This window comes from Corylus avellana, chromosome ca9 (assembly GCF_901000735.1).
Source record: "Corylus avellana chromosome ca9, CavTom2PMs-1.0".
Taxonomy (NCBI): Eukaryota; Viridiplantae; Streptophyta; class Magnoliopsida; order Fagales; family Betulaceae; genus Corylus; species Corylus avellana.
Genome location: NC_081549.1, coordinates 7,489,883 through 7,503,730, shown reverse-complemented (window position 1 = coordinate 7,503,730; position 13,848 = coordinate 7,489,883). Strand labels below are relative to the sequence as shown.

The following is a 13,848-nucleotide window of genomic DNA, read 5'->3' as shown; positions in this document are numbered from 1 at the left end:
CAGAGCGATCTACGGCTACGCTGCTCTCACATGGCTTCTTAATGACAAGGAAGGGCTCGTGGAAGCCTGCTGCAGGGCGGAAGTAGAGGATAAGGACAGGTCAGCCTCTCTAAGAGGAGTTGGCTGGCGATGGCGGCTTTGAAATTTTGCCACGTAGATATGCATGGCACAGCCATAACTATTCTTACTGTCTGACTTGGACTACCTGGGCTTTTTTTGCCACGTAAGACGACTTGATATCATGGCCGACAACAACAATTTTATGAGATAAGTCATCACACCATGCTCTTTTGTCTTATCTTTTTTCTTCTTGATTGTTAATTTTCAGATTCAATAAAATATACATGGGATGGGGCTTACCAATTCTTCTTGGAACACGTTTTTCATTGTTGTTCTAATCTCTTTGTGTGAGAGCTAGAATTTTCAACGCAACTAAATACTGTTCTTCATGAGTACTGTTAACTACTTTTTAAGTTTAAAATTAAAATAAATATTTATTTTCTTTTTTTAAGTCCCAAAATCTATGGAATGTACATAGAATACTTCATACCTAAAAAAAAAATTCCATGGTGAGGTAATTTTATGTATGGAAATTGTTTTCCATACATAGAATACTTCATATTTATTTAATTGAGGAGCGGTCCAACTCCATCACCCAATTAAGAAGGAAAAAGTACTCCACCCATTAGACTTTCTCATTTCTTTAACCTTTTCTAAACAACAAGATTAAATAGTCCTGCATGCCTCTATTAGTGGTACTAGAACCTCTAGAATCTGCATTAATTTATGAAGTATAATGGGGAAACTCAATAAGCAAGTCCTTTTGGATTCACTCATGCAGAATAAACTTCGAACTCGTGCATTGCACCTTCAAAAGTTTTTGTACACGGATCAGGATAAATCACTAACTTTTACACCGAAAGATGTGGCTCTAAAAGAGAGTTTGCACCTATCAAGTCTCGAATTTGAGATCTAAATTTATGAGGTGATGCTCATTAATACCACAAGTCTCAACCAGTATTATTCTATATTATATATTAAAGAATAGTTTTAACCTCTAAAATTTTTGAAGTCGAAAGTTACAAGGAAATTAGTATGACTTTTCCACAGCAGTCAATCACATTTCTCAATTGTCAACAGCTAGCATTGCCTTTTCAATATCATCTCCTATCACCCACCCTTAATATGTGGAGGAGATTTGTTTTACACTCCTACTAGGGATGGCTTACTCTAAATTAGACTTTGGAATCTACCCTCAAATGTACTTGATTGAGAGCATCTTTTCTAAGTTCAAATTACAACTACTTTATGTTGCGTGTTACTTACATCTAATATATCTAACATATCCGATGTACCGTTTACCATAATATTTAATGGAATATTAAATAAGTATTTTTTATCGGCTTAAATTTTTATATTATATAACTATAATATATATTATATAATATACATAAAGACAAATAACGATTAATGATTTTTTCAAAACTTTAAACATAAAACCGTAACTATCTAGACAGTTAGCGATTAGGGGTCGACGGGCGGTTATTAACTGCAATCACCCGCTTTTTAACTCCTACCACAAACACCTCTAGATGCCAATAATTAAATTAATTTTCTCCTAGTTGATCGTCTACGTCATATTGGGTGACCATGTCATGTGTCTTCACAATCCACGCCCCCCACTATTGTTGCACGCCATGCGAAGGGGAGAAGGTGGGTAATTTAACCCTCACGTCGTCTACCACGTTGCCAAGATGAGCGATCCCTTAAATTAATATTACTCTGCATTTATATATTATATTCTACCGAACTTTTTAATTCATATAATATTCTACCATTTGACTGGGTGCTTTTTTTTTATAATTTAATTTAAAGATATTGGATTTTATCAGACCGAATTTTAGACCCTTTAGCCGAGACGATAGAGAGGATTCGTAATTCCGATGATGGGAGTTATTTTCTTGGATCACGTGCTTATCTTGAATTTTCCAACCAAACAAAAATAATAATAATAATAAAAGGAGTTGATTTTGGCATCTAAAATTTTTCATGGTTTTGACGGGCACCTGGAAGCTGGAACATGTGGTCTGAAAAAGAAATTTTGTGTTAATTTTGAACCACAAATTTCAAGGCTGACTTAATAATTAATATGGTCTTGACTGCCACCTAGAACACGTGGTTCATACAAATTCCACGTAGCATTTATTAATGGCTTTACTTTATATATAGGGTTTTGAATATGCATGATTCTAAGGTCAAAACATACTAGAAAATTCTCACTAAATTAATTATAATGCAGGTCCACGTACGTCCGAGGGACCTTCCACGATCGATCTTTGCAATTTGCACCCTTAATTAAATTGGTATACTTCTACTTCTTGATAACTTCTTCTACGTCGTACCTTTGTAGAAAAAGACGTAAGAGTTGCCTATTTTGTGCTATATGACTTCTATAGTTCCGTCATGTGCAAAAATGTACTACTGCAATAATAGAATAATTTATTTATAGTTGAATAAGAATTAATTAAAAAAAATTAGAAATACAATAATTATAAAGTCACATAATATTCTTAGCATATTTACAATAAGAAATATATATGGTAGCAAATACTATCATAATTTAGGTGGAGAATATTTCCGTTTATGGTAATAAAAGACAATACATATATAAAAATAATACCAAAATATTCTAAAACCTTCAATATTTATAAATAACATCTTCTAGGCTTCTAGCTAGGATCGAAAGAGACATAATTGAATTATATCATATATGCCACGTGTATATATATATATATATATATATAACAAAATTGCATGTCAATATGATCTAGACAGGATTGTAGTCTTTTGCCCTCTAATTTTTCGAATACCAAGTACTTTTCTTCTCTAGGATATTGTAGGATTCCAATTCTAGTTTCCCGTTGGTTTGGAGTTTGAAGTTACTCACAACGTGTATTTGAATTTTATAAGGATGTCTTTTCCATTTGGTTTATTGTCGTCCCAGTTGCAATATTAATATCTAAAACTATGGCAGCCCCAACCCTAACTAGCTACCTACCTACCTGCCATGAGAGCTTGAATGCCTGTGCTGCATGTTGAACTTTTATTGGCCCGCAATCAAAGCTGATGGAGGAATCATTGGTTGCAGATCAGCTGAGAATCTGAGATTGGTCATACTAGTTGGCAAAGAATACATGGACTAGAATCAAAGTTGTAGGCATGCATGTAGAATAATCCCCTCTTTTTTTTTTTAATTAATTATGTTGTAATTAATCTGTATAATGCCATTTGAATGTGTTGATTAAGCATGCCATGATCAGCTAGCATTCATCATACGCCAAGAATGAGCTCTATTCATGAAATTCTTAGTTGTAATATTAAGAATTGATGGCTTTATTTTCTTATTTATTATAAACAGTTGAATCATAATATATATATTGTCTTTTATTCCAAGGCGTCATTTGTCTCCTTACACTTCAAATTCGTCTGGAGTTCGCATACATAATTATAACGATGCATCCATAAAACTTGTGTGATAAACATTACCAAAAGATTTGTGATTTTAGACACAATATATATTTTGCCTCAATAACTCAAAAAATATATATGATGGTGTAATTTGAAAGACCAAAACTTTGTGTTTAGCTTTCCTTTAGACACAATGTATGTTACCTCATCGATCAATGACTGAGATGTTTATTGGTGCAACCACAAAGAGCTAAATTATAAATGGGTACAACCACAAGAACTAGTTCTGCATTTAAAAAAAAAAACGTGACATCCACTATACAAATCGTTTGTTCGTGCACGATCATGCAACGAAAAAAAAAAAAAGGTGTTTTTATAAGCTGTTGGCCATGGGATACATAAAGTTTTTTACAAATGGATCATGAATCTCAAACTTGGCTATAGGAGTGATATTCTCGAGATATATATATATATAACACTCAATACACTTAAAAGATTATTTCAAAGGCAATTTCCCCATCCTATTCTATACAATATTTATAATCATATATAGTGAGTGAAATAATAAGAAAACAACAAAGAAAATCGCACTCCCTGATCATGTTCTTGAGAAAGTATCATGATCACTTGACAAATCGAACAGGCTCCAATTAGAAATCAACGAATTGGGATCTTCAGCTTCTTGTCCAATTGGCAGCTGTGTTCCTTGAAAGCCATGATTCACCATCATTGCCTGAGAACACGACCACACCACTTCTTGATCAGAGGTGGCTATGTCTTCTCCCGGCAATGGTGGCAATGCATAGTAATTGCTTGATGAGTCATACCCTCTTCTATCTTGCTGCTTCTGGATTGAATCAGATCCACTCAAACACATCTGGTAGTCACTAGCATCTGGACAAATTTCCCCTGCCAATTCAGAAAGATTGTGGCATCCAAAAAAACTATTTTCCTCCACCAATTGATCAGCACCAGAGCTCACAAAATTGGCCGGCAATTCCGGCAACTCGAACGGCGCCATCTTTGAATCCAGCTTTTGGCTCAAGAAGTTTGCATAGACAAGTGCAAGATCAATGTGTGAGCCATCAGGCATGATTGTGGAGGTAGTAGATGTTCCAGCCAATGAATTCCCCATTGGGTTATTTGGAAGCTTCCCATTAGCCACACTACTTCTTAACAGCTTCCCCGCGCCCCGTCTGTTTTTCCGGCAGCCGCCGCCGACGGGCACATTCCGTAACGATCCGCCTTTGGTCCAGTACCTTCTACAGCCCTTGCAGAAGTACCTCGGCTGTGTCAAGCTGTAGTTGTTGTAGTAGCAGAATTTGGTGTTGCAAGAACCACATCGGGGGCAGTTTGGGGATATCTCAACGTTTGGTTTCCATTCTCTTTCCATGGCCAGTCGGCTCACACCACCTCATAGGCTTCATGAAGATTCAAAAGCCCTTTTTTGTTTCACTGTTTGTGGGCAAAAGAGTTATATGCACTCTCATGCACATGACTTTGCATTGGAAATGTGCATGCCCCCCATGCACATGCATGAGAGTGTGAATGTGTATGTGTAGGAGAGAAATTGGGACTTTGTGGAGGTGTGTCACAGCCCCGTAGGCTGATACAGGGTGTCGGTGTTGCAATACGTGGCACGACGGTAATGATGGAAATGAGGGTGATAGAGGAAGCAAATGCCTCGAGAGTCGAGTGGCTCATTTTCTTAAGTTTCTTCAAATGGCAGACATTAGAGATTAAAGTAAGTACATATATTGCTATATATGAGACTTTCAATGTCATCTATTGAGTAATGCGACTAAATGTGATTTTAAATTAGCTTGCAAATATATATATATATTTGATTTGAAAATGTAGAAGAATTTGTATTTTCAAATCGCAATCAAAGAGACGTCTGTTTAAAAGTGCGTGATTTTGAATACTAAACTGTAATTTTAAATATCAAACTACAATTTTATTAAACGTTTAATTGGGTTTTTAAAAATTGCATTTTCAATTCGCACATTTTGAAATTGCAAACTCAAACGAGCCCTTAAATAATAGAATTATCTTTCTTTCTTTCCACTAGGTAGGTACCATACTATTAACTATTAAGATAAGGGTTTGGGTTAGGTGCGGTAAATTTCAAATTTAATTCTACTTTCTCTAAATGTACACTCTTTTTTTTTTTTTCTAATTCTAAATGTATACTCTTAATAGTGTTAATTTGATTCTTTTAAAGGGAATCTCTTTTTTCTTTTTTTCTTTTTTTTTTTTTTCCTTTTGGGTTGACATTTGTATTTGGGGCGAGACACGTGTATAAGTTCCTTGAAAAGGAATGTCTCATTAGTCGGTTGTTGTATTTGTAAAATAACGAAGGATTTCTAGGATCATGAGCTTCTTGGATCATAGAATTTATATTCTACGTTTCATACTTTCATTCATATATATGCGGTGGATATATATATGATGATGATGATGATGATTTTATGGAGATAATGGGATTGTCAATCGTGAAGGCAGCTAATGAATTTTTGTTAAACACCCAAAAATAGTCTCATATATAATAATGAGGCTGATGATAAAAAACAAAATAAAAGATAAAAACCCAAACTATACTTAGACTAAGCTTAAATCCTAATTAATAGAGATTAATTAATAATGAGACATGTGTCGGAAGCCTCAGTGGGGATTTGGAGATAATGAGGCAGCACTCCTAGCTTCATGCCTTGCCGGCCACTCATTTTAATTGTTTTGCCTAGGCAACCCTCCTAGCTTCACGCTTTGTCATCAATTTTAGATGTTTCTCTCTCCATCTTGAAGGAGATTTCCAGCTAAGTATACTAGCTATCAATAAAGGTCATCTATTCATAAATTCGCCGTGTGCTCAAAAAGTCTCCAACATCCATCAGCAATTGTGTCAACTCTTGTGCATACTTGGTAGTAAAATAGGCCGATTTTCTGATGTAGGACATGTGTGTCCTCACCCCCAAGAATAAATAGTTTACTTTTAATCATTTTCCTACTAGGAGTATATTTACTTTTCCTATTAGAATTATGTTTACTTTCCCTACTAGGATTATGTTTACTTTCCTACTATGATTAGATTTACTTTCTCTACTAGGATTAGATTTACTTTCTCTACTAGAAGTAGGTTTGCTTTCTCTACAAGTATTTATCTTCTATAAATAGGCTTGCTTATTATGTAAAACGGAACTCATTAAATTATAATCAAATCAGAGAATTCTCTCTCAAATACTCTGCGGAGTTTTATTTGTTTTTAGCCTGCGGGCTTGTTTTATCTTTTAGGTAGAAGACGAAGACGCTTCTCCTTGCAGAATCAAAGACGCTGCTCTTTGATTAATTACCGATACTTGACCGTGATCTTGTTTATTGCCCGGCTATCCACGCATATTCGCCAACTCCCATCTTTCTTCGGTACAAGTAGGGCCGGTACTGCGCATGGACTCATACTCTCTCGCAAGTGTCCCTTCCGAATTAACCCCTCTACCTGCTCTTGCAAAATAGCATTCTCCTTTGGGCTCATTCGATAATGTGGCAAGTTCGGGAGACTTGCGCCCGGCACTAAGTCAATATAGTGCTGGATATCTCTCATGGGCGGCAGTCCTTCGGGCATCTCTTCAGGCATGATGTCTTGGAATTCTTCTAACATCGGTCGCATTATCTCAGGAACTTCTTGTGAGACGGAGCCCGGGGTTCCCTTGGTCACCAATGCTATGATGTCTCGGGCCTCCTTAACTTCTTCTATAAATTCTGATCCAATGGATAGGAGGACCGGCTTTCCCTTAGAATAAGTAGAATTTTTTAGTGAGAAGCTCGGAGAAGCAAGACAGAAGTGGTCAACATATGAGTTGGAGCTTTATGCTGTCTTGAGAGCCCTCAAGGTGTGGGAGCACTACCTGATCCAACGAGAGTTTGTCCTCTATACCGACCATCAAGCATTAAAGTTCATCAATAGTCAAAAGAATTTGAATCGGATGCATGCTCGGTGGGTTTCTTACATCCAACGGTTCACTTTTTCTCTCAAGCATAAGTCGGGAAAACTAAATCGTGTAGCTGACGCTTTAAGCCGCCGAGCTACCCTGCTGATCACCATGAAAGCTGAAGTGACTGGATTCGAGTACCTAAAGGAGTTATATGAGGAAGATGAAGATTTTGGTAAAACCTAGAAGCATTGCAAGGCGGGGCAACCAATTTCTGAGATACATATTCAGGAGGGGTATTTATTTCGTGGGAATCAGCTGTGCATTCCGAGGAGTTCCTTACGGGAACAAATAATCCGAGAATTACATGCTGGAGGTTTGGGTGGTCATCTGGGAAGAGACAAGACTATTGCTCTGGTAGAGGAACGGTATTACTGGCCGCAACTGAAGAAAGAAGTAGGTAATTTTGTCCGACGATGCCAGACTTGTCAGGTCGCCAAGGGGAAAACCCAAAATACGGGATTATACATGCCTCTACCAATACCAGAAGCATCGTGGGAAGATGTATCCATGGATTTTGTATTGGGTCTCCCGAGAACCCAACGAGGAGCAGATTCTATAATGGTAATTGTGGATAGATTTTCCAAAATGGCTCACTTTGTTGCTTGCAAGAAAACATCTTATGCAGTTCAAGTGGCCAATCTATTCTTCCGAGAGGTGGTTCGATTGCATGGAGTCCCAAAGTCTATCACTTCTGACCGAGACACCAAGTTCTTGTCTCACTTTTGGCGAACATTATGGAGGCGGTTCGACACAGCATTGAACTTTAGTAGCACGAGCCATCCGCAGACGGACGGGCAGACAGAAGTTGTTAATCGAACTCTAGGTAATTTACTTCGATGTATTGCAGGTGACAAACCGAAGCAGTGGGACCTGGCTTTAGCTCAAGCTGAGTTTGCCTACAATAACATGGTGAATCGATCTACTGGGAAGGCACCATTTGAAGTCGTCTATGGAAGAACTCTGAGACTTGCAGTAGATCTTGCAACTTTACCTAAGCTACCCGGTGCAAGTGCGGCAGCGGAGCAATTAGCAGAACGGGTGAAAGCTACCCAAGAGGGAGTTCGTCAGCATCTGGAAGAATCTTATGCTAAGTACAAGACGGCAGCAGACAAGGGTCGGCGATCGAAGATTTTTTAAGAAGGAGATTTTGTGATGGTGTATCTACGCAAGGGGCGACTGCCGACTGGTACTTCTGGAAAGCTGAGGAATAAGAAGTATGGTCCATGCAAGGTACTAAAAAAGATTAACGACAATGCATATGTCATCGATCTTCCAGAAGAAATGGCGATATCCTCAACATTCAACGTGGCAGACATTTTTGAATATTTTCCACTAGAGGAGTCAGAACTTAACTCGAGGACGAGTTTTTTTTCAAGAAGGGGAGACTGATGTAGGACATGTGTGTCCCCACCCCCAAGAATAAATAGTTTACTTTTAATCATTTCCCTACTAGGAGTATATTTACTTTTCCTATTAGAATTATGTTTACTTTTCCTATTAGGATTATGTTTACTTTCCTACTATGATTAGATTTACTTTCTCTACTAGGATTAGATTTACTTTCTCTACTAGAAGTAGGTTTGCTTTCTCTACAAGTATTTATCTTCTATAAATAGGCTTGCTTATTATGTAAAACGGAACTCATTGAATTATAATCAAATCAGAGAATTCTCTCTCAAATACTCTGCGGAGTTTTTTTTTTTTTTAACCTGCGGGCTTGTTTTATCTTTTGGGTAGAAGACAAAGACGCTTCTCCTTGCAGAATCAAAGACGCTACTCTTTGATTAATTACCTTAGTCTTCCGCTACGTCATTTTCGCCTTGCACTTGCAAGTAGTTCTGAAAGGATAGAGTTTTTCTCCAAACTGGGTTGAAAGAATTTCCTTCAACCTAGTCTATAAAAGTGACATGTGTTCTTTAAACATATGAAAAGCACATGTTTTTTTAATAACAGAGACAGTTGAAATAAATCTTATTAAAAACGCATGTGCACCTCACATGTTATTAAAAAATTGGACATCTGTTACTTTTATAGAATAAGTTGAAAAAAATTCCTCCAACCCAATTTAGAGAAAAACTCTCATAAAAGTTATGTATCCATTTTTTTAATAACATGTGAGGTGCACATGAGTTTTTAATTAAATTTATTCCAACTTTATCCCTACTATTAAAAAAACATGTGTTTTTCACATGTTCAAAAAACACGTCGCTTTTATAGACTAAGTTAAAGGAAATTGTCCTTTCTAAAAATTCTCATTTTCTTTCTTCTTTGAGAATTAAGAGCGGCTAAAAACCCTCCTTTTTAGTCCCTTTTTTCCTTTCCCCGTATTGGGTAAAAAATACAAATAAAAAGACTTTGGATCAGCTCCCAAACACCAACCAAATCAGGATTGAGGATTGATTGTTAATGTAACTGGGGCAGACAAAAACCCACTACTTTACACGAAGTAATAACCCTCTAAACACATGCTATATATATATATACACACACATTTGCTTGATTGATTGGATTATACACTTCTATATGAGTATCTTATAGTCTTCCATATACCTGATATATACTCATTGATTCATATATCAAACACCTAGAATAAAATGAAAACATTCTCTGAAAAAAAGACCAACACAACGTATTTGGGGATGTATCCCAGACAACTGTGCCATAATATTCCTACGCAATACCACTCTGAAAACTCAGAAAATGATCTTCTACATTTCATTTGAAATAGATAATATTCAATTAGTGTATTTTTGAGAGATAAAATTTTCTTAATAATTTTTTAGACAATTTTACACCTCTAAAATACATTAATTGGATACTATGAAATGGAGAGGATCCTATTCCTCTGAACTCGGACCTACTCCAATCCTTTCACAAACTAAACCTTTGACTTCTGTGGCTATCACATGGAAAACAATGGGAAACTCTATGCACCATAACCTTCACCATAAAATTTTCTATATACATTTTGAGTTACTAGAAGGAATGTTGCTCTCTACAGTCACAATACAACAAACAATGATACCATACACCTGTTTCAAGCGGATAGCAATCCTCCACCTTGCAGCTTGTCAAAAGCCACATCTTCAGCTTAATACACCCCTAAGAAACTCAGATGATTGGGAGGCAATTTAATTCAAATGTAAACTAAAAACATACATGTATATCGTACATAAATGAAAAAAATAATGCACTTGGACATGATGAACAGAAGTACGACGCCGGCAGACATTTGTAATTCTTGCAGCATAGAACAATGGCTACTGGGGCAATGACTTCATACAGACTCGACCAGTAGTTTCCATCGTATGAAGTAAACCCAGGACAGATAAAAGTTCATCCTTTAATTCCTCTACCACCTTGCTATAGCTGACCACCCAACCTTTCCTGTTAAACCACCAAAAAAAAAAAAAAACTCTAATTAGAGTAAAAATAGTATATAAAATATTATAATATACTGCCAGATAAACCAAAACTTTTTGATAAGTGCCAGAGAAACCAAAACTTCTAATGATGATGTGCGTAAAATGATAAAGGCATCAAAGAGGCTAATTCATGACCCTCCAAAGTAATAGAAATTGCAGCAGACCAGAAATGATAGTGATAAAGGTCCCACAGCATGATACTAGAAAATTAGGACAAGATGTGAAGTAATAAATGGGATTTCGAGAGAAAACTTTCTAACTTGGCTACCCTTTCTATTGTCAACCAAAGATAACAATTCAAAATAAAAAATAAAGTCTCAGAAGAAGCCACTAACAACAGTATATGCAACAAGGAGAACAAACCTAAAATATAAAGCTAAAAGAAGACACTGGTTTTTTTTTAATGAATAACACTATCTAACACATGTAGTACAATATTCTCTTATCTTCTTCATTGTTGATCAGCAATGAATGCTAGCAAAGTAGAAGAAAGTTAATAGATGTGAAGTGTAAATCTTTAAAATAATGCTATATATATAACCTGAAGCATCTGCATTAGTTTCGGATGCTGCTCCAGAAGCTGGCAAAGTTTATCCCGGTCACTTAATAAAGACTGCCATGAAAGAATAACAATAATTATAATGAACAAAAGCAATACTGGTAATCCCATATATTGAGTTCTTTGACTTGAATTACATGTAAAAATACCTGAATAGCTTCTGGAGATTTAAAGTACTCATGTAATGACATTCCTGAATCCGTTTGCTGCTGGATTGCCACCTCCCCTTGCTGATGTAGAACTTGCTGTTGGGCATGTTCAATTTGCCGCTGTTGTTGTGCATGTGAAAACTCTTGCTGTTGAGATTGATAATAGGTAGTTATTGAAGACATTTGTGAATGTTGCAGCATCTGCAGCGGATGCATTTGCATTTGAATTTGATTTTGCAAAGACGCCCCTTGCTCTAACTGTTGAGAAGCTTTAATAGGTGGCCTAGGATGCTGAGGTGGCTGTGGAGGACGTGGAAGCTGGGGGGGCTGCAGTGGCTGCAGCTGAGCAATGGAATGTATTGACGGCATGGAAGGCTGGGGAATGGTGAGACTCTGCAAGATACTTGGCGGGTTTTCACCCAGCTGCTGGTTTGGGGTGCTTCCGTAAAGAGTCATGGGATTTGAAGCTGGTCTATTGAAACCCAAAGATGACATCAAGGGAGGTGGTGGATAAGAACTTGTTCCGGCGATTGTCGGATTGTACGGTGAGGATGAGGAAGTAGAAGTTTTCATAGATGGTAAATTATAGGGGCTAGATGAGAATGGAGGTGGTGTAGGAGGAAGTGGAGGAGGCCTAGCAGATCTGGGAGAAGAGATAGAAGACCGTGAATACTTGGAATCTGGCATGGGAAGGGAAGATGCCAATGATGTTGAACTGTTGTTGAATGGTAGGTAATCTGACAGAACCTGCAAAGAAGAAAAGACATTAAATAAAATAAATCCAGATTAAAAAAACCAAAACAGCAGTGGATGGAAATGCTGTAGCAAAATTGTGAACCTATTTTGCTTACTTGGAAGGCCATGGGAAGCGACTGCTGTACATCAGTTACAGGGTTAATAAATAAGGATGACTGACTTTGAACTAGATCAGAAGCTTGAGATATTACAGGTGAAATTGTTGGAGGAGGTGGCATTGGAGGTAAAGGTGGTTGGTTTGGGGGAAATCTCTGGTCGTACAGTCCCTGAGATCCTGTCGCTACAGGTACATTAACAGCAGTATGTGGACTGTTCTTTAGATACATATTTTGTGGAGTTATCCTAGGCTCAACTGGTAATTGTACAGATGATGCTGATGCGCTATTGTAAACAGAGGCAGGAAAACCAGAACTACTTGTTGCTGCTGCAGAATCAAACCTATTGGAGGTTTTAACAGGAAAAACATTTTTTGTCTCATCAGACTGCTCAAGATACTTCTTATCTGAAGAAACACTTGATTCTCGAGTCAATCGCATTTCGGGACGCGAAACTGACATCCTCGAAGAAAACTCACTTTGGGTGTTTTCATCAACATTAGATGTGATTGGTGTACCCATGTGAGAAAATTGGCTGCTTTCATGGATATCACTCTCTGTCTCTTCAACAATAGAGTGGGGAGAACTTTGGTCAACTATGACCGGGGCAGGCTGCTGTAGATTATCATCTGGCTGAGGAAAGGGCAATTTGTCATCAGATTCGGACTCCTCTCCATCAAAAACTATATCAATTCCCTGAAGATCATCATCTAGCTCTGTTTTCAATTGCTTAGATTTGAACTTCTCCACATCAGTGCCATTCTCAGGAGCTACATTCTTCACTTGTGCTGCCGCATCCCCAACAACTGCTGCCACTGGATTCTGGCGTTCCCTTTCTAAGGCCATAAATTTATCCACGTGTATTGAGGGTGGCCTTCCACCAGTAGATCCTATTCGTGGGATAGATATCACGTTAGAATTACTAGTATTATCAATACTTCTTTCTCTTGCAACATAATCATCCACATGCATAGAGGGCGGCCGGCTGGTATTTGGTTTCCGCCCCCTGAAGTTGTCCCTGCGAGTAGAACCAGAAGGGGCATTAGATGGTCCTGATCCCCGTGAAAATGCACCTTGAGCAAGAATCTCAGCCGGTGAATTTTCTCCTCTAGCACGCTTACTTAGACCATCTACTGAAGAGACTTTCCTCTTTCCAGGAAGAGCTGTCTGTGACGATCTATCATCAGGACATTCCCACAGGAACTTGTCTCCTAGTCCCCCTAGGCAGAGATAATCATCATCCTTTTCAGCAATGCCATCTGTCATCCGATGTATCTTTGATGAAACCAGAACATCATTCGATAACAAAAGAACACCTTTACTAGAAAGAATATCTTCCACCTTAACAGAACCAGTAGGCTTCTGCAACAATAACAACAATGACTTTGCAGATTCTGTGACCTATAC

The 13,848-nt window shown here is 37.6% G+C and overlaps 2 protein-coding genes across 4 annotated transcripts in view; both read right to left on the bottom strand.

Moving 5' to 3' along the window:
* Window positions 1-4,066: 4,066 nt before the first annotated feature.
* LOC132162246 (dof zinc finger protein DOF3.5-like) lies at window positions 4,067-4,861 on the bottom strand. Its single transcript, XM_059572507.1, has one exon. The coding sequence runs from the start codon at window positions 4,859-4,861 to the stop codon at window positions 4,067-4,069; it is 795 nt and encodes a 264-aa protein (XP_059428490.1).
* A 5,505-nt stretch (window positions 4,862-10,366) lies between these two features.
* Window positions 10,367-13,848, bottom strand: part of LOC132191281 (protein virilizer homolog) — a 36,774-nt gene continuing 33,292 nt past the window's right edge. For all 3 annotated transcript variants that reach the window (XM_059606225.1, XM_059606226.1, XM_059606228.1), the window contains 4 exons: window positions 12,442-13,842; window positions 11,591-12,337; window positions 11,424-11,495; window positions 10,367-10,844 (listed from right to left, as the gene is read on the bottom strand). In XM_059606225.1, coding sequence (XP_059462208.1) covers window positions 10,821-10,844; window positions 11,424-11,495; window positions 11,591-12,337; window positions 12,442-13,842 — 2,244 coding nt within the window. In that variant the 3' untranslated portion in view covers window positions 10,367-10,820. The remainder of the gene's footprint in view (window positions 10,845-11,423; window positions 11,496-11,590; window positions 12,338-12,441; window positions 13,843-13,848) is intronic.